At 52.1% G+C, this 19,642-nt stretch overlaps 1 protein-coding gene across 1 annotated transcript in view; it reads left to right on the top strand.

Moving 5' to 3' along the window:
* Positions 1 to 19,642, top strand: part of VWF (von Willebrand factor) — a 134,382-nt gene that overhangs the window by 38,098 nt on the left and 76,642 nt on the right. The window contains exons 11-16 of the mRNA XM_082742730.1: positions 6,946 to 7,082; positions 7,543 to 7,681; positions 8,359 to 8,459; positions 12,014 to 12,209; positions 12,889 to 13,104; positions 16,667 to 16,907. Coding sequence (XP_082598856.1) covers positions 6,946 to 7,082; positions 7,543 to 7,681; positions 8,359 to 8,459; positions 12,014 to 12,209; positions 12,889 to 13,104; positions 16,667 to 16,907 — 1,030 coding nt within the window. The remainder of the gene's footprint in view (positions 1 to 6,945; positions 7,083 to 7,542; positions 7,682 to 8,358; positions 8,460 to 12,013; positions 12,210 to 12,888; positions 13,105 to 16,666; positions 16,908 to 19,642) is intronic.

Raw genomic sequence — 19,642 nt, forward strand, 5'->3', positions numbered from 1 at the left:
GCTTAGGGATAGCCAACCAGCAAGTTTATCTTCTGTGCAATTTTTAAAGGAAGCATGAAGAACAAAAGATTGTTCTTGCAAGGGATATCAATGTTCTGATATAACATCATCATACCCTGTGAAAGACCTAAGGAGCCCTTTGAAAGACAAGAAGTTGCTGTAAATGCCTTGCAAAAACACTGTTAATATCTAAATAATCATTATTATTGTGAGCCACAATAGACTGAATTAGGAATTCGTTTTTTGTCTTTTGTTAGATTAATGGATTTGGAATTCTTTTTTTTTTTTTTTAAGATTTATATATTTATTTGAGAGAGAAAGAGCACAGGGAAGGGCAGAGAGAGGGGGAGACAGAGAATCTCAAGCAGACTCCCCATCAAACACAGAGCCCTATGGGGGGCTGTATTGCACAACCCATGAGATCATGACCAGAGCCAAAATCATGAGTCCATTGCTCAACAAACTAAGGCACCCAGGCATCCCCAGATTAGGAATTCTTAATAATGACTTTCTGTAGGGAGCATCTTTCACTCAGCCAACTGTCCATCTGTCCATCCATCCATCTATCCAACTGTCCATCCATCCATCCAACTAACCATCCATCCATCCATCCATCCATCCAACAACGATTTGAACACTCACTGTGCACATGTTGGAATGCTTGGTCTGGGGCAGACTACAACCCCTGGTCTTCAGTTCAAAATTTAGAAGATAGCTTTGCTGAGGATGTAAGAAATTTTCTTGATTCCTTGATGGGAGGATAATCAGTTCCAACTCTGCAGTCTACAGAGTGGACTATCTGTATTTTGCCCACACAATCACTAAACTCATACTCAGCTCTGACCCTCTTTTTCAAGTTCTGGAGTTTAGCTGGTCATCTTCCATCTCCTGTTGTCTAGTTGTCTCCCATCTCCAAATGCTTGACTCCATTTCTACCTGTAGCACACAGGCATACTTCCATTATTTGCCATGATGCAGCTGGCAGTGGGGCTGTCTTGTGCCCCCAGTGTGACAATTGCTGGTAAAGCTTCCAATGGGAAGGTTCTGCAAGGGGATATGCTTGACTCTGCTAGCACAGCAAAGAACAGGCTATGACTTCTCCACAGTCCCTGGAAGAGCTGACATTGCTCCCTACTTAGAAGTAGGGAGCTGGGTTTTGATTCTCCGGGATAAGATGAGAGTGTACTAATTGTCTATTGTGTAACAAATTACCCCCAAACTCAGCAAACAAACTTTTTCTTTTTAATCTTAGAGCTTCTGTATTTCAGGAATCTGGGTGTGGTTGAGTCTGGCTCACTATTTCTCATAAAGTTGCAGTCCAGTTGCTGACTTGGGCTGTGGTCTTACCTGAAGGCTCCTTTAGGACTTTGATAGCTGACTTCTTCTAGGGTGAGTGACCTCAGAGAGAGTCAGGGAGAACAGCCAAAATAGAAGCCCTGGTCTTTTAAAAACCCAATTTCCAAAGTGATATCCGTCACTTCTGCTGTATTACATTTACTAGAAACAAGTCAACATGTCTAGTCTACACTCAAGGTGAGGGGATCACACAAAGACGTGAATACAGGAGGTGGGACCATGGAGGGAGCATCTTAGAGGCTGCCTGGCACAGGGAGTATTGTGTATGGGGAGTGGGAGGGAGAAGAAATTGCCCAGGAGAACATCAGTCTGTATGGGGAGGGTTGGAGCTTCAGAGCTCCTCTAGGCCTTCATTGCTCACTGAGGCTCTCTGTTCTTATTAGGAATTAGGGAAGCAGCAGGCAAAACTGTGGTTTTCTCAGACTTCCTTTTCTGTAACCCCAACCCTCTCTTCCCTCTCCTCCTCTTCCTTTCCTCTGCAACACATGCTGCCCAGGAAAGTCCTGCTAATTTGGTTCCCATTGAACCATAAATGTTTGATCGGGGGTCCATGAGGAAGGAGCATGCCTATGAACAGGGACTATTCTTCTAATAAAAGCTCTAGAATTTCAAACTCCTGATGGAAGAATGTAGAAGGTTCTCTTCTGCAGCTGGGAAGGAGTGAGTGGAGGGTTCCTCACTTGCCCAACTTATGCCCATTGACAGGTTATCTTAGCAGGGGGCCAAGCCAAGGGCCTGGGCAGTGGGGTGGACTCGGGCAGCCTGGCCAGAATTCCAGTCCCCCCACTTCCCAGCGGGGTGACTCAGCCTCAGTGTCCTCATCTGTGACACGGGGATGGTAACAGCAGCTTCATCCCACAGAAGCTGTTACTTGGCAGACAGCAAGCACTCAATGTTAGCCGTAAGCATTCCCAGTAGCCCCGGCTGCCTCATTAAGCAGGATGGGAGCAGGACTGAGACATACAGGCACACGCCCAAAGGAGTCTGGCCTGTGCAGGGATGGTTGGAGGCAGGGTGTAGCTGGGGCCTGCAGGGCAAGAAGGTCAGAGAGAACCCAGCCCTGCCTTGGACTTGGCTGCAGGGCAGGGGAGGGCCTTGGTGTAAGTTGTTCCTTGTTTGGCTCTGTATAATTTCTGATGCCTTCTAACCCAGCCCTATAATTCAACGTTAGGATTCAAGCTGTCTGTTCGGAAGCCTCTGGGAAGACAAACTTCCTCGTAGGCTAACACAGAAGGTGATCAGGACCAATGCCTGTCCAATGGGAGTGTGGATTCCTAGGCACCTGGGCTCGCCTGGGGGAGTGCCCAAGTTCATGGAAACACTGATGAGGCCTGCCCCAGTCAATACTGGGGCTTCTGGAGTCCCAGCAGGCCTCCTTCAGGACAGGCCAGTGTACTACCTTTAGAAGCCAGGGGTCTCCAAGAAATAAATAAATCTTAAAAAAAAAAAAAAAAAAAAAAAAGGAGCGGCGAGGCGTGCCTGGGTGGCTCAGTTGGTTGTGCATCTGATTCTTGGTTTTGCTCTCAGGGTTGTAAGATGGAGCCCCACATCGGGGTCTGCGCTCAGTGGGGAATCTGCTTGAGATAACTCTCTTCTCTCCACTGCCCCTCTCCCCACTCTCTCTTTCAGATAAATATAAATAAATAAATAGGAAGAAGCCAGGGCTCGTCTCCACTCAGTCTCCGTATCCGGAACTCAGTGGTACCTCAGCCCCTTGGCACGGGGCCCACGTGTGCCCAGGCTCAGGGTGACCCAGGCTTGGCCTTCACCAAGTCGGGCCTATGAGAAACCGCAGGAGCCAGCCCGTGGGGGAGTGCTGGGTGCTGTGGCGTGTTCTGGGCCCTGAAGCCAGGCACAAGGCCCACAAGCAAATCCCTGTCTGAGGACCTTGGGCCTTGGGTGAGTTTTTCTCTGCGCTTCGCTTTCCTCAGCTGCAAACTGGGGCTGGTGACAGCCGCCTCATGGAAGGAGTGCGTGAGACGCACCCACGGAGCGCTTGGAGTGCACCTTGTGCATCTGGGGGACAGGTCATGTTATTGTCTGTCTAGAGGCAGGCTTTGGGGGAAACTTCCACTGGGGAAGTCTGTGTTGCTTTGCGAAAGGCTGGCATTTCTGAAGGCCGTGTGGCAAAGAATAGAAGCAGACCAGCTGAGCGGAGAAGCCCCAGGGAGGTCTCAGGTACTGCAGATAGAAGGGTTTCTTTTAGATAAGATCCTGTGTTCCCACTGGGGGAGAGGGTTCTTTCCAATTTTTTCATGAGGGAAGATCTTTTTTTTTTTTTAAAGATTTTATTTACTTATTTGACAGCAAGAGTGACAGAGCACAAGCAGGCAGAGAGGCAGGCAGAGGGAGAAGCAGACTCTCCACTGAGCAGGAGCCCGATGCAGGGCTCGATCCCAGGACCCCGGGATCATGACCTGAGCTGAAGGCAGACGCTTAACCCACTGAACCACCCAGGTGCCCCAGTGAGGGAAGATCTTTATTCACAGAGCAGATCTGCATTAATTCCCGGCCATTCTACTTTGAGGCTCTTTTAAAGAATCACCTGTTCCTCACCAGACTGTCATTGCCTGCCTTCTCCGTAGGCTGTGCGGGGCGGGGGAGGGAGGGGGCAGCTGTTGATCGGGGGCTGCCCTTTGTGGCTTGACCAGCTAGCTGACTGGGAATGTCCTGGCCATCCTGCTCCAGGCAGAGGATGGGTGAGAGACGGGTTCCAGCTCCCAGGGCCATCCACGAGCCCAGCTTCCCCACCCGTGTTGTTGGGTTTCCTGCGCTCACAGCTCCATCCCTCAGTGGTACCAAGGCGATAAGCTAAATGTCATATTTAGATTTCGATTCCTGAGGAACTTCAGAGCACAAGTCAGTGGAGGTCGGAGCAGGAAATCAGATCGGGCGATTAGATTCAAGCTCTGGAAGTTCTGCTGTTGAATGTGCGTTTTTCTTCTTGACCTCTCTTTTCCTAGGTCTCATTGGAGATAATGCAGGCCCACTTTCATACTCAGATAAGAGCCCTCCTGAGAAAACAGAGAAAGGTCAGGGGAAGAATTCCCACCCATTTTATCGCCATGGGGTCAAGATGTTTGACACCAAGGTCCATATCATTCTGCAGGATCGTGGTGGATTCTGAGAAACAGCCCTTGCAGAAAGGCTTTCCTGTGACACCAGCCGATTTGGAATTTCAGCACATTTACAATGGGCTGGGATGACCTTTGGCCTGCCATGAACAGTGATCCCTCACTCTTGCTTTCTTTGGGGCCAATGTCATGGGAGGAGGACCTGACCTGTCCTATTTACAGCACTTCTGGCATGAAATGTGTGTGGTTTTTCCCCAAGCTAACCAATTCTTTTACTTTCTGGATGCCAGCTGGGTGTCCTACGATTCAGTCCTGACACTAATGACTGGAATCAGTGCAGACCCTGCAGGTTAGGGGCTCCGTCCCATAGAATGCCCCACTTCAGGTGCTGAGCCCAACTACTGGGCTCTCAGGGTACCCACTTCTGTTGGATTGGTTACAAGTTGGGAGTTCCCACAACGCCTTCCTCATGTCCAGTAATTTGCTAGAATGAGTCCCCAGACTCAGGCACTTCATTTACTATTACTGGCTTATTATAAAGGATACAAATCACCAACCAGGTGAAGAGGTGCACGGGGCAAAGCCTAGAAGGATGATGGTGAGCATGGGAGCTCCCGTCCCCGTGGAACTGGGGTTGGTCACCTCCTGCGCGTGGATACATTCACTGACCCAGAAGCTTTCCAGATCCTCTTGTTGAGGGATTTTAAGGGAGATTTTATTATGCACACGTGATCCATCCGTAATCCCCAGCCTCTCTCCGGTTCCTGGAGGCCGGAGGGTGGGACTGAAAGTTCCGACTCTTGCATTTCGCCTGGGTCTTTCTGGTGACCCGCTCCCATCCTGAAGCTGTCTAGGGGCCCACCAAGAGTGGTTTCAGTAGAACAACAGCTGCTCCTAGGATGTCCCAAGGGCTTTAGGAGCTCTGTGTCAGGAAGCAGGGATAAAGACCAAATGTATATTTGGTCTTTATCTGGGGCCTCCCTGATTTTTAATTTCTTCTGGGCTGAGTGTGCCTTCCTGGCCCATGTCATTTTGGGAGGGGTCAGCCGCCCTGGAGACCAGTCAGAGGACACTCACAGTGACCTGAGGCTACTCTCCCCTACCCCTGCCTTCCCCTGTCCTGACCAAAGGCAGGACAACACCCAGATCCAAAATTGTGCCCCCCATGCCTTTCAGTGCAGACGTGGGCCTGAGGCAGCAGGTGGTGGGGACCTGCTGAGCATGTATTCGCCCGGTGGACAGCTCCAATGGCCCCGACTGTGCGACAGACCCCAAGAGCAGCCCCTGGGGGTGGGCTAAAGTGAGACTGACTCTAAGACCATCTTAGGGGGAACTTTAGGTTTCGGCGGGATTAGTGCTCTGGAGAATAGGTGTCTGCAGTTTGGAGGTCAAGGGTGACTGGGTGGGAAGGAGGGCCCCCTACTTTATGGGATGGCCATGGTGGGTGTCTGTATTTCTCTAAAGAGTAGAAGGCACAAATGAGAGAGGAAATACATAGAAGGAGATTGGGAGGGATCCAGATGCCCACTTCAGCTTCAATGGGTCCATTGTGGGTCCTGGGGACGGGATTGCCCCGAGCTGGGTTGGGGCGTGTAGGGGATCACTGGAGACTTTGGCAGAGGGCCCCCCCACCCTGCCGCCCCTGCGCGGACACTGCGGGATGTGTGACCTCTGGTCTGAGGTGTCTTAGGCCAGCCGCATGGCGGGGCTGCGGTCTGGGGGAGGACGGAGTGGGGCTCAGATGGAGGGTGAGCTGAGGGCTCTGCGTGGCAGGGTGACCAAGGGGGGGTCCTTGTCCCCACCCACAGATGTGTCAGCCTGAGCTAGGGAGCTGGCTGGGGCAGTGGTGAGATCATGGGAAGATGGCCTCCCAGCCCCCCATTGGCCCCAACTGAAGTCACAACATGGACTTGTCCATGAGGAGGCCTTAGAGCCGCCCCTCGGCAGAGGGGCAAGGATGGTGCCCAGGCCGCTGCCCTGCTGAGCCTGGAGAATGCCCGCCTCACCTCTCCTCCGTCCTCTGCCTGGGCTGACCTTTCTGCCTGCTTGACTCAGGGGACTCTCCAGGGTAGGGCCGTGCCCCGGAGCCCCCCACAAGACCAGTACCGAGAAAGGCTCGTCCTGGGACCAAGAGGAGCCTGACCGCCGCAGAGCCAGACCCTGTGGGGTGGCTGTGGGGAAGGACGGTGAGCCACAGTGAACCAAGAGCTCAGGCTGCGGGCTCCAGGCCGAGCTCCGCTGCAGACTACATATGGCTCTGTCACTGCCCTTGGTTGTCCCTTCCAGAAAGTGAACCATTGACCTGAAGATCCAGCACTGACCTCTCACTGTTTGAGGACAGGGACCTGAGTTCGAGTCCTCCCGTAGAACTCATTTTCATGCCGATGTGGGGAGAGAATGTCTGTGGAGTTCCACGAGAGGGGCCCGGTTTGCTCATGTGTGGGCCTCCTTTGTCCCCCTCCCCACCCCTACCAGGGGTCTCCTGTTCTCACCTCCTCCCTCTGTGTCCCTCCAGGGGAGTGTCTCGTCACAGGACAATCCCACTTCAAGAGCTTTGACAACAGGTACTTCACCTTCAGTGGGGTCTGCCAGTACCTACTGGCCCAGGACTGCCAGGACCACACCTTCTCTGTTGTCATTGAGACTGTGCAGGTGAGCTGGCCTGTGGCCCTGCAGGAGGCAGTGATGGAAGGGGAGGGGCAAGGGGGTTCCGGCTCTGAGTGGCTGTGGTACACGCTATCCCTCTTTTCTCCAGGAATTGGAGCAAGGAGGGCAAATCTAGAGGGCACATGGCTCCTGCTGAGGACCGAAGTCCCAGATTTGCTTTGGAACCATAGGCCCAAGTAACAGGAAGATAGGCAGAGGCTAGGAGGATGGGAAAGGGTGTGGGGAGCTGCAGGGGTTGGGCAGCAGTGAGCACTGGGCTCAGGGCCTTGTCCCACCACACCTCCAGGGGACCTACTCACAGAGCCCATTCTGTGACAGTAGAATTGTCTCTCAGAAGGCCAGAGATTGCCTGGGGTTGCGCTCTTTCCCTGAGTAAATGGGTCCCAGGCTGGGGTGCCGGACAGGAGGTTTGTGGTGACGTCACTCTGTGTGGCTCTCTTGGCAGTGTGCCGATGACCCCGATGCTGTCTGCACCCGCTCAGTCACTGTTCGCCTGCCCCAATGGCACAACAGCCTTGTGAAGCTGAAACACGGGGGAGGCGTGTCCGTGGATGGCCAGGATGTCCAGATCCCTCTTCTGCAAGGTGTGTTCTGTCCTCCTCCACCAGGCTGGGGGCTGGTCCGCTCACTCCTCAGTCATGCTTCCTGTCCACCTGTGTACAGTCAGGAGGGCTATCCGTGGAGGGGTGGGTATCCTCAGCAGGCATCCTTGCAAGCAAAGAAGTCTTCCTGGAGGGGGAGGATGAGTTGAGGAAGCTGTCATTAGCAGTGTGTGTCTCCCTCTCACATCCCTTCTTGCAGGGTAAAAGGTATGTCTCGTCTTCAGGGAGAAGTGCTGTATGCAGCTCTGCACACTCTTGGCGCAGCCTAGAAGCGGGTGCAAGGGCAGAAGTGCCTGGGGGAATGCTGCGGGGTGTGGATGTGTGGTGTCAGGGATTTAATGGGAGGCAGAGCTGCCTCAGCAGAGGATGCTGGAGCCTCTGCCGCCCTCTTATGGCAGTGGAGTGAATGGCAGGCTGCCTCTGGGATACTGGGGCATCTTTCTCTGGAATCCATTTGTACCAGGTTTATTCTGCTTATCTTTCCTCCTGAGACCCCCTTCAACCTCATGGACATCTCCATCTGTCCTCAACTCCTTGATGTCATTGTTACAGTCCTTTGTGAGACACTCCGTCTCTCCCCACGAGACATCCGCCTCTCACCCCCCCCCCCTCTCCCCATTTCGGCTGAAGGGCTAAACCTTGTCCCTGCTCTGTTCCAGGTGACCTCCGCATCCAGCACACCGTGATGGCCTCCGTGCACCTCAGCTATGGGGAGGACCTGCAGATGGACTGGGACGGCCGGGGGAAGCTGCTGGTGATGGTAGGTGCCCTCCCGGACTCGGCCGCCTTGCAGCGGGGACCTTACAAAGTGCCTCTTGTGCTCTGGGAGAGTGGCTTTCTGTGGTGGGAGAAGAATTCCTCTCTCCCCAGGCCCTCCGCCCCCAGAGGGAGGAACAGGCCTCTCTTGTTTATGAGAGACTGGTGTTAGTTGTTTGGACGCCCCTTGTTTGCCCTGGGGGTTCTCACTTCTGGGGCTCTGGCTCCCCAGGGGCCCCAAGACTGGGTGGGCTCCCGAGGGGCTAAGAGATAGCATTTTGGAGCACAGCTTCCTGGCTGTGACAAATGGGAGCTGGGGGCATCTCCCTGCGGAGGTACCCACAGTGAGCAGAAAGGAAAGAGCCAGTCTGGAAGTGGCCACTGAGACCCTATGTTGTGCTCCCTTGGGGTGCAGACCATCCTGGCCCTGAAGGGTTGCACTGGGAACCACCAGCTCTCTCACTCCTTCCCTGGGCCTTTGCAATCTCGGGGGGCCACTCCCGGTCTCTGTGGTCCCAGAGGCACATTTGGGTAGCAATCCATATATATCACAGGGCTTCCTTATACATTGTTTCCTCCGGAAATTTCCTGAAGCAGTGGGGCAGTATGGTTTTCACTGCTATTTTTATGAATGAAGTGACTCAGACTCAGGTGAGTGGGGAGAGGTACCCAGCACCGCACATGAGGCTGGGGCAGAGCTGGTCAGCGCTCAGGACAGTGTCCTTCCTGCTGGACTGGTGCTTTCATTGTTTGGTCATCACATGCCTTTGTACTCTTACAAATTACTGAAGACCCCAATATCTTTTGCGAAGGATGTAGCTGTCAGTGTTTACCACACTAGAAATTAAATCAGAGGCTTAAAATATGTACTTATGAATTCACTTAAAAATTACAATAATCATATATGGCACACCTGAAACCAATATCATAATGTATGTTAATGACACTTCAATTTTAAAAAAACCCAAACAAAAAATAATAATAATAAAACCACTCCATGTTAATATAAACAATATATTTTTTAAAAAATAATCATGTTTTCCAAAACAAAAATAAGTTGTGAGAAGAATACCATTGTTTTACATTTCTGCCAGTTTCTTTAATGGATGGCTTAATAGAAGACAGCTGGAGTCACAAATATACTTCTGCATTCAATCTTTTGCAACATTGTGTGTCATGTAGCCTTTGGAAAATTCCACTGCACACTTGTAAGAGAATGAGAGGGAAAAAACCAGATAATGTCTTTGGATGATTAGGAAAATAGTTTTGGCCTCATGGATACCTCGCAAGTCCTCGGGGATCCCTCACCCCCAACTCCAACGGATCCCTAAGGCCACACTTGGAGAACTGCTGCCCTAGATCATTCCTTGGATCCCTGGAGAGTCCTTTCTGATGCACAGGGGTCCTGTGGGGCACAGGGCCCTTGGTATAATCCTGGCAGGGGCATTAGGGCATTCCTGATGAGATCTTGGTTTCCTCTGTCCTCATGATACCATATTCTTTCCCTTGTCTTAGAGTCCTGGAGAACGTTCCATCTTAGTGACTTTCTTTTCTTTTCTAAAAAAAATAAACCTTATGACCGCAGATCATAGAGCAGGAAGATCTTGGAGAACACCTTGTCAGCTGCTCATTTGCAATTAGAAATAAAATCCTTTTCTGGAACCAGAAAGAACTCACCCTGGGTCTTGTGGTCATTTAGTGACAGAGCAAGGACCCGAGAACTCAGGTCTCCTGACCCCCTCACCTCCTGTACCCTGGTCTTCAGGGAGGGTGCTCCCCTACCCTGCCAATGGCCATGCCACCTTCTCCACAACCTCCCACTTCCTGGAAAAGGTGCTCTTGATCTGAGGGCTGAGCCTACCCTTGAGTCAAGCCAAAGGGACTGAGGGAATGGATGACACTATTGTCTTAGTGGGGGGTGGTGGGACAGGAGGCGTGGGGTGACCAGAGGGACTTTGGGGGGCACAAGGGCACTGAGTCTGGGGATGAAGCGGGAGGGGAGGGTGCTGAGGCATGGGTAGTGGGGTGGTGGAGTGAAGATATCACTGATTTAGCTGCTCAGCTGGGGCCTGGCCTTGACTGCTAGCATGATGTTTCAGCCTGTGTCCTAGGGAGAGCCTCATTCATTCATGAACTCAGCCATTTGTTCAATCATTGACTCAACACAGCACCTTGTGAATGTGCAAAGTCACATTCAAGAGGCCGAGGTTGCAACAGTGAGACAAAACAGACAAGAAACCCTGTCCTGCTTCATTTATGTTTCCCTCAGGGGAGCCAGACAGGAAACCAAACCAAGCAGTAAATTATATAATATATTAGAAGGTGATAAATCCGGAGGAGATCAATAAAGCAGCAAGAAGGACAGGAAGTATCAGGGTCAGAGGATTTACATTTTAAATAGGGAGGGCAGGGCAGGTCTCCATGCCTAGAGTGGCAATACTTTTGTAAAGCAAACAAGGAAACATCACTCTATTCTCTTTCTTTTAATGCTATTTCCTTGGGTACGTTTTATATGGGTCTGGAACCTTCCACTAGATTGTTCATCCTGCATTCTGTGAAGTCGTAGCTAGAAGCTGGAAGGGGCTTCTAGAGATGACCATACGGGGCTCAGTCCTACCGTCTGATGGTTTCAACCCAGGAAGGCTGTCTGGCCATGTTAATTACATGCAAAGTAGGAGTCAGGAATCTGGGGTCCCAGCCCTGGCTCTGTCTTTGGATCAGGGCCCTCTTACTAGAAACTGGTGGAAGCCCCCCCCACCCCTGTAAAGTGTGAAAGGCAGTTTTGACTCTCCAAGTTGTCCGTGAGTGTGCACTTTGGGTTCAGAAGGATGGAGAACAAACCGTTTGCTGGTGGCCTAGAGCTTTGCCCCCAGAACCATCCTGGTCACCCACAGTAGACTGCCCCAGAGTCCTTGCTGACCCTAGCTTCTCTGATCATAGCCCCTGGAGTCCTCCTTGGCTCATGGTCTTTTTTCTCCAATGACACCCCATGGCTGAGTCGAATCCAGACGGGCAAGTGTTGTTCTTTGTCACCAAATGTGAGCTCTGAGACTACTTGGCCCACAAGGGCCCTGCTTCCCCGACATGTGTGACTGATATAAGTGTTCCGTAAAGGGCTCTTTGCACTCAGTTCTTCTGGGTGGCAGGGCTCGGTGGCAGGGGCATCTCCTCTGATAGGCACAGAGCATGCTGGATGCGGACCTGACCCAGCTATTTGTCCTAGCTCTGCCACCACCTCTGTGACCTTAGGCCAGTCACTTTGGCTCTCCTGTACTGTCTCTCCATCTTTAAATGGCTAGATGATCTCTGAAGTCCCTTCTAGCCCAGCTGCTCTCTGACTCTAATGATTTAAGAGTGGGATGTTGCTGGTGGTAAGCTTACACCCCATTTGGCTCCCCACCCCACCTCTACAGCCTCAGGCTTCTGCTGCAGTTTATTAAAATTGTGTTTATTTTTCACCCGGGGAGCGTTTTTTGATGAAAACCATCTCATTAGCTGATGGGAAGCTGTGGCTGCTTTGGCAGCCGCGGCTCCAAAGGGGTGTGCGTCTCCCCACAGCTGTCGCCAGTCTACGCCGGGAAGACGTGCGGCCTGTGTGGGAATTACAACGGCAACAGGGGTGACGACTTCGTGACGCCCGCAGGCCTGGCGGAGCCCCTGGTGGAAGACTTCGGGAACGCCTGGAAACTGCACGGGGACTGCGAAGACCTGCAGAAGCAGCACAGTGATCCGTGCAGCCTCAACCCGCGCCTGAGTATGCAAGCCCCCGCGGGGGGTACGGGGGGGGGGACCTTGCAGAGCCCTGAGGTCGCCTGGCTTCCAGTGCCTTCCATGGCACGGTGCACCCACTTTAGGGTACAGGTGCACTTGGCTTTTACCATCAGCATTTGATGATCTCCATCTGGATTGTTTATTCTTCAAAGTCCCTTGACTGCGCAACCCCTCACCACCCCCACCTCCCACGCCATGAGCCTAACCCTGGGAAAGAAGAGAACAGTCCATGCTTCTGTCCCTGGACCTTCTCTCAGTCTGTTGACGCAGCAGCCACACCGATCCAGAATTAAATTATTGGAAGATTAATGCTCTGGGGTGGCCATTTGCAGATTTATCTGTGGCAACATTTCAGGCCTGCATTAATTTCCCCCTCTTACCCTGCCCATCCTGGAACTTTCTCCCTTCTGTCAGTGGGTGTGTGCTCTGGAAATGCAGTTTGTTATGTATTTAGGCCAAATGTAATTAGGAGAGTTTATTGGCTGCAGAAGAAAAATCACAGTGATTTCCAGAGGGATGTGAGGTTGTTTTGTGGGGAGAGCTGCCAAGGGAGGAGCTGGTGGGGGGATTTCAGAGCCTGACGGGTCCTGGCTCTCTGGGGGCTGGGCGCTGAGGGAGGTGGGGCCTCGGCCAAACCTGCGCTGCTCTCTCTCCCGCCACAGCCAGGTTTGCAGAGGAGGCGTGCGCCCTGCTGACATCCTCCAAGTTCGAGGCCTGCCACCGCGCTGTGGGTCCTCAACCCTACGTGCAGAACTGCCGCTACGACGTCTGCTCCTGCTCCGACGGCAGAGACTGCCTTTGCAGTGCCGTGGCCAACTATGCCGCAGCCTGTGCCCGGAGAGGCGTGCACATTGGGTGGCGGGAGCCCAGCTTCTGTGGTGGGTGCCCTCCCTCCCCGCCAGTTCCCACACAACCCAGGCGAGCCCTCCTCGGGTGCCCTGCGAACTGCTGGTCCTTTTCTAGACACTGTCTCAGCATTATTGCGTTCAGAACTGGGCCCAAGGGCATTCAGCAAGCCTGGATCCTGAGAACTCTTCATTTGCAGCCTCTTTTTTTCTTCCATCTCCAGCAAGACGCGGTGGTGGGGACTGTCCCACAGGATAGTGTGATTACTCTGGCCTGTCCTAAGAGCTTGAGCTGCACCCTCCTACCTGGAGGTCCAGAACCTTGGAGTCCCTGCCAAGCAGAAATTTCCTGTGGCTGCTGCCACCTAGAGTTCAATACGTGTATGGGCAGGCTGAGGAAAGAGTGAGTCCCAGATCCCAATGGGTCTCTGCATCCCGGAGGGTCTCAGGAAGGCAGTAGGGAAATGCACACACCAGTCCTTCCTTATAACTCCAGGCAAACCATCAGTGGACTCCTGGCCCAAATCTCTAATAACACAGGCTGGCTGGCCCAGCATGGTCAGGCAATGCCAGCGGTGTGACTAAAGCCTGAACCTTCTTCCCTCTTGAGGCATAGGTGGGAACTGTCTCCCTGCTAGGTGACTACACACTGAATAAAAGATAATTAGATTAAGTCAGGGGCAGCCAAGGAAGACCTTCTGGAGGTGGTGTACTTGACCAGGCCTTAAAAAGACTCCACCTTGGCCAAAAAGAGCTGTTCCACTGTGGGACAGTAGTAGTGATTTGGGGGAAATGAGGGGGATATTCTGAGAGGATGAGGTGTCATAAATATTCTGAGTTTTAGAGTGATTTTTAGGATGTGCTTGGAGACAAAAATGTCCATGGTCTTGGCAGAAGCAGGAAAATAGAGGAGCTATGAGAAATGGTGAAAGGCCCTAATCTCATATCATGTATTTGAAAAGAAGCTTAGGTAGGGGGCTCTAGAAGTGTCTAGACCCTTCTAGAATGGTTGGGGCCTAAGTGCCATCTTGTGTTTGGAGTCTAAGCAAGGTCATAAAAAAGAGGAGCAGAGGCAGAAGTAAGTACAAAAGAGACCATGTTTATGCAGGCATGTTGTTGTGCCTCCCTGTCGCTCTGGGCCTGGCACGACACAGAGTCATGGCCAGCAGCCAGAGGAGGAGAATCTGAGGCCTTTCTGGAACCAGCCCTTGACTTCCCTGCTCTGCGGCCTTGAACTCTTCGTCTCGCCCTCCATGCCATAGCTTCGGCCTCGGGGTTTGCTGTTTAGAAATTAGGCAGAGTAGTGAGGAGTAAATGGCATACTGTTCGTGAATATGCTTGTCTGCTATATAATGGCTCAGTTGTCCACCCGCATTAGAAATTCTGTATTATCAGTGTGCTGCAGCATCGGAAGGATTTCCTAATTTAGGGCACTGTCCCAGAGGCTGAGGGCTTACCGCCATATTCGGTAATCTTGAAAGAGCCATCATCCTTCACCTCCATTGAGAACAGAACAGGAGGGAACAGGCTGAGATTTGGTTAGGGAGGCAAAAAATTTGAGGGGAGGTAGGAAGGAGTTTTCTGGATCTATGGGCTAACTTGGAGGTAAACCAGAGTAAAGGTTGGCCAGAGGGCCCGGGAGGCCTGAACCTAAGGAGGATGGTCATTTTCCTCCTGAAAAATGAACAGAGCTCCTTAAGCCACTAACTCCATCCTTAAGAAGAACCATGCTCACTGGGGATGCTCAGGGAGCAAGGATGGTTCACGCAGCTCCTCTGGGATTCTGAGAGAAGTACACCCTTTTTTCCTCTTCTTATAACTGGGCAAGAGCCCAGGCTCCCAGCAGGCAGGGACCAAGTCTTACCATTTCTGCATTCGTGAGCCTAGCACAGCCCCAGGACACAGTGGACACACAATACCCTTCTGTTAAGTTGAGGTGTGTACCACTTCTGGAGAAGAGGGCCAAAAGAGATATTTCACAGGGCTCTCAGCCAACTCTCCCCTCCAAATGCTCCTTAATGGGTGAAACGTGACCTTATTATCATAGGTTCAGTGGCCTGAAAGTGAGTCACATCTTTATGACCCAACACGCCCCATCTTAACCCACCCTGCTCTAAATATTCATCCACTGACCCAGCCTCTCTGCTGGTTCAGTGAAGAATCCACATCTAATATGGCTACGGGGCCCTCTCCCTTCTCAGCTATCCTCAAACCCCGAGCCCTGAGCATTTGCAGGAGGCGGAGGCCACAGGGGCTCCCCAGATGCTCCCACCCCCATGTCTGGGGCTCATGGCCTGGTCTTCCTGTGACAGCTCCCGTGGCACGTGCTGCCCGTAGGTTCCTACTGCAGAAGTGGATCCTAACAGAGAGGGCAGGGCTTCCAGTGGTCTCAGGATTGTGCTCAGAGTGAGGCCCTCCCTTCCTGGACAGCAGCTGGTGCGCAGCAGGAATGCCTGCCGAAAGGGCAAAGGGCTTCCCGCACACCCCAATAAAGAATTTCATCACTGGGGTGCTCCCAGGAGTGTGTGCAGTGGCCAGATCCCCCAGGAGTTTCAGGCCTTCCTCGCCTAGGCCTTTCTCTGGAATGCCCCTCCCTTCGGGACCCCGCGGAGCTCAGGCTGCGTTTCTCCAGTCATCACAGTGATTCAGTAGCCGCGACTGACCGTGTGCCACAGGCCGGGCCTGCCTCAGACCTGGTTGGTTCGCTCAGCCTTCACAACAAGCCAGGCGGGTATGAGTCCCTTCCGGCCAGGAAACTGCTCAAGGTCACGTGGTAACTAGTGACAGAACTGGGTGTCAGACCCAGGAATTTGGGAGACAGAACCCATCTCCTTCCCTGTGTTGCAACACTTGGCCCCACGACCTCTTGGCTCTTGGACGCCGTGCTGTCTTTCTGTGGGAGGCCGGGGAGAGTGAGGGCAGCAGGGAGGCAGGGCTGCCCGCCTTGCTGGAGCAGGTTCAACAGCGGCCGGCTCTTTGCGGCTGTCCTCCAAAGCACGGCTCCTTAGGGCAGTTTGCTTTTAGGGCATAATGGTGAAGAGCGTGAACTTTTGGGTCACGGAGAACTGGGTTCAAATCCTGCCTCAGCTTCTGCCTGGGAGGCATGATCTTGACCAGTCACTCAGCTTACGTTGAGTTTTCTTCCGTGTAGGATGGGGGCCATGAGATCTAGCTCAGTGAGAGGCGTAAAAGGCATAAAAACTGTGTGAAGAACAGGGTTACAGTAGGGGATAAATTAATGATCTTTATCCAGAGAGAAATGTCCTTGCCTGGCACTCCCAGTTCTTTTTAATAGTCACAATATCAACATCCCCCCAATTTCTACACGTCCCAGGCTTTAAGGCTTTGGAAACTGCTACGGCGGCAGCCCTCGGGTTCAGCAAAGGGGAATCCATGTGCATCTGTTATTATCAGAGATGTTTGTGAGCCTGAAAATGCAGTTTTGCTCAGAGTGGGAAAGGAAGGTGGTGATCGTATAGCTATACTTGGAGTCTTGGCTGCAAGGGTGGCACCCCAAGTCCCAGAACCCCAGCCCTTGGCATCTGTGTGCTTCCATGCTTCCACTGAGGCCTTCCTCCCCTCCCTTCTCTCCCAGCACTGAGCTGCCCACCGGGCCAGGTGTACCTGCAGTGTGGGATCCCGTGTAACATGACCTGCCGCTCCCTTTCTTACCCGGATGAGGACTGCGATGAGGTGTGCTTGGAAGGCTGCTTCTGCCCCCCAGGGCTGTACCTGGATGAGAGCGGAGACTGTGTGCCCAAGGCCCACTGCCCCTGCTACTATGATGGCGAGATCTTTCAGCCTGAAGACATCTTCTCAGACCATCACACCATGTGGTAAGTACGAGCTGTGGGATCGTGGACCCCAGGAGTGGCAGAAGTCAGAAAGAAAATGGTCCTCCATGTCCTTCATTTCATGGGTGAGAAACTGAGGCCCAGGAAGGGAAGGGACTCGCCCAGAGTTGCACAGCTGGTTGGAAGCAAAGCTGGGATTCACCCAGCTCGAATGACTTCCTTACCTTGTGGGGACTTAGAACAGGCTACCAGCAAGACTGCTTCGGCTTCATTGCCAACTCCTGTTTGCTGGCTTCCCCTTTTGAGAACAGTAAGTATCCCCTCCACTATAGCCCCCTGACAGGGTTCTCACGCAAGAGCATTTGAGCCAGAGGAAGACTGACTGTGGCAGCTTTTCCTCCCTGGTGCATGGCATCTTGATCTGCTTCTTGCACTGCCTGAAAAATAGCTCCCGCTGTATGCACTTCTTGTGGCCTTTTGCCCGGGGCCTTGGTCACAGTCAGTTTCAGTAGAGCTGTCACAGCCACGAGAGAAACCGGTAACACATCATTTGTTGGGCAAATGCTTCCTTGGCATGTGCTCTGCCCTGGGTGCTGGAAGGTGAACAAGATACACTGTGGGTCCCGAGGAAGCTGACAGTCCAGTAGAGGAACAAATGCACATGTCCTGATTCCAGAATATTCTGTCATGAAAGGAGAGACTGTAGTGTGAGGAGCCCTAAGGCATCCATCCCAGCTTTAGTGATGATCAGCACTTTGACAATCTTATTTATGTATCCCCACCTCTCCTTTTTGGCTGGAATAAAGAAAATCTCAACTCTTACGTCATTTCATCTGAAAATGTTTAAGTCTGTGTTTCTAACAGATAAGCACTTAAAAAAAAAGTGACCGTAATATCATTATTAAGCGAAGTGTTAACAGTAATTCCTGATAACACCTAATGTTCCACCCGTGTCCACTTTTTCCTGTCCATCTCCAAATGTCTTTTTATGTAGAACTGGTATGTTGAAATCAAAATCCAAACAAGGTCTAGACATTGCATTTGGTAATGAAGCTCACTTAGCTGAATTTACAGTCGTTCCTGATCTCCTGTGCCCGAGGAAGGTTTTTTACACTCAGAGTACAGTAGTTGCTGTCATCGGAGTTGGATTTCAGCACAATATGTTCTATTTTCCCTTGGGACCGTGACCTCCCCAAGAGTAGAGACCATATCTTAGGCCCTGATTCCCAGCACCCAACATACTTCTGGTAGGAAATAGGTACAATCAATGTTTCTTGAGATGAAAGAGCATTGTGTTTGGTACACTTGCCGTTTGGGAGACATAAAAAATCTCTACTTGTTCAGGAAAGGGCAGATTGCTTCCAGTTGGAGAAGACTCGGTGTAAGAGGTAGCTTTGGGTTTGAGGAGGATTCTAACAGTGGGCATGGGATGGGCCCATGGGATGAGGGCTTTGGGGTGGGCCCATGCCCAGGGACTGAAACCCACAAAGAGACCTTACCCATTACCAAGGTTAGTCCTCTGTCAGAGGGAGGAGAGAAGCTTGGAGGGATGTTGAGGGACTTTGAAAGGTAGGGTGAGGACTTGAGCAGTAGGCAGTGAGGACCTCAGAGGTGTTGAACAGAGAGCAGATAGCATCAGTGCATTCTGGAACCTTTGAGAGGCATGAAGACAGGGAGACCCACTGTGGGAAGAAGTGGGCACAATCTGGTCAAAAGGTGTTAAGGCCCTGGGCCAATACCAGTCGTGGAAATGGAGCAAGGGGACAGACACCGGAGACCCTGGGAAGTAAACAGACTGGGGGCATGGTAGGGGGATGAAGTTTGCTGAAGATGACCCCGGGACACTGAACTGGAGTGCCAAGAAGACCAGAAGGGAGGACAGGAAGAGCAAGAGGGCTCTTTGTTGGTAGAGGAAAGATAACGTGTTTGGTTTCAGCCCAGATGAATGCGTTACTGAGAAGGCATGTTGGTGAGTAAATGGAAACAGTCACAGGAATGATGGGTGCGGGTGGAACTTGAGTCTGGACAAGATTCGTGGGCAGGTCGGGGGATAGCCGTGGGGGTAGTGAGGTTCATGGAGGACGTGGGCCAAGGAGCAAAAAAGGGGACTGAGTCCAGAGCTTGGGGAGATGTTTAGAGGACCAGGACAGGAGAAAGAGGACCCTATGAGAGAGGCCAAAGGATCAAGGCCAGCAAAAAGGCATAACTAGGGCAGAGCCCTGTTGTGGAAGTGAAGGGACCAGGGGAGTAATAACATCTGTCGGGTTGAACATTGGGCCTTCGCCCAGTGGTCGTTTTACTGCAGTTGTCCGGCTGTAATTTTTAGGGTGTTTCTCTCTGGGACCTTAAAACAATGTTGTTAGGAGTCAAGCATTGCTTTTTTAGCAAAGAATGTGAGGCTTAGAGAGATTAACGCTTTCCCAAATCATTTAGCAAGTGACAGGACCCAGGGACTCCTGAACTTTTCCTATTACATGGAGAGTAGGCGGCTGGATTTGGCGATCAGAAGGTCATGGTGGCCCCCATGTTGCAGTAGCGTGGTGAGGAAAGCAGCTGGAGGGTAGGAGGCTGGGGTAACTTGGAGAGCAGCTAGTGTCCCTGGTCATTTTACTATATTGTAGGCACAGGGAAGGTGGGAGATGAGGTACCTTGGGCCCTGGGTGAATAGGGCTTGGGGGGAATAGCCCTGGCTTCAGGCTGTCTTTGGGATTTGCACATCAGTGACCTCTCCATGATATGGAAACCTCCTATTTCTGGTCTTCCCTTCAGGCACCAGC

The sequence above is a fragment of the Mustela nivalis genome, assembly GCF_964662115.1.
Source record: "Mustela nivalis genome assembly, chromosome: 7".
NCBI classification, from domain to species: domain Eukaryota; kingdom Metazoa; phylum Chordata; class Mammalia; order Carnivora; family Mustelidae; genus Mustela; species Mustela nivalis.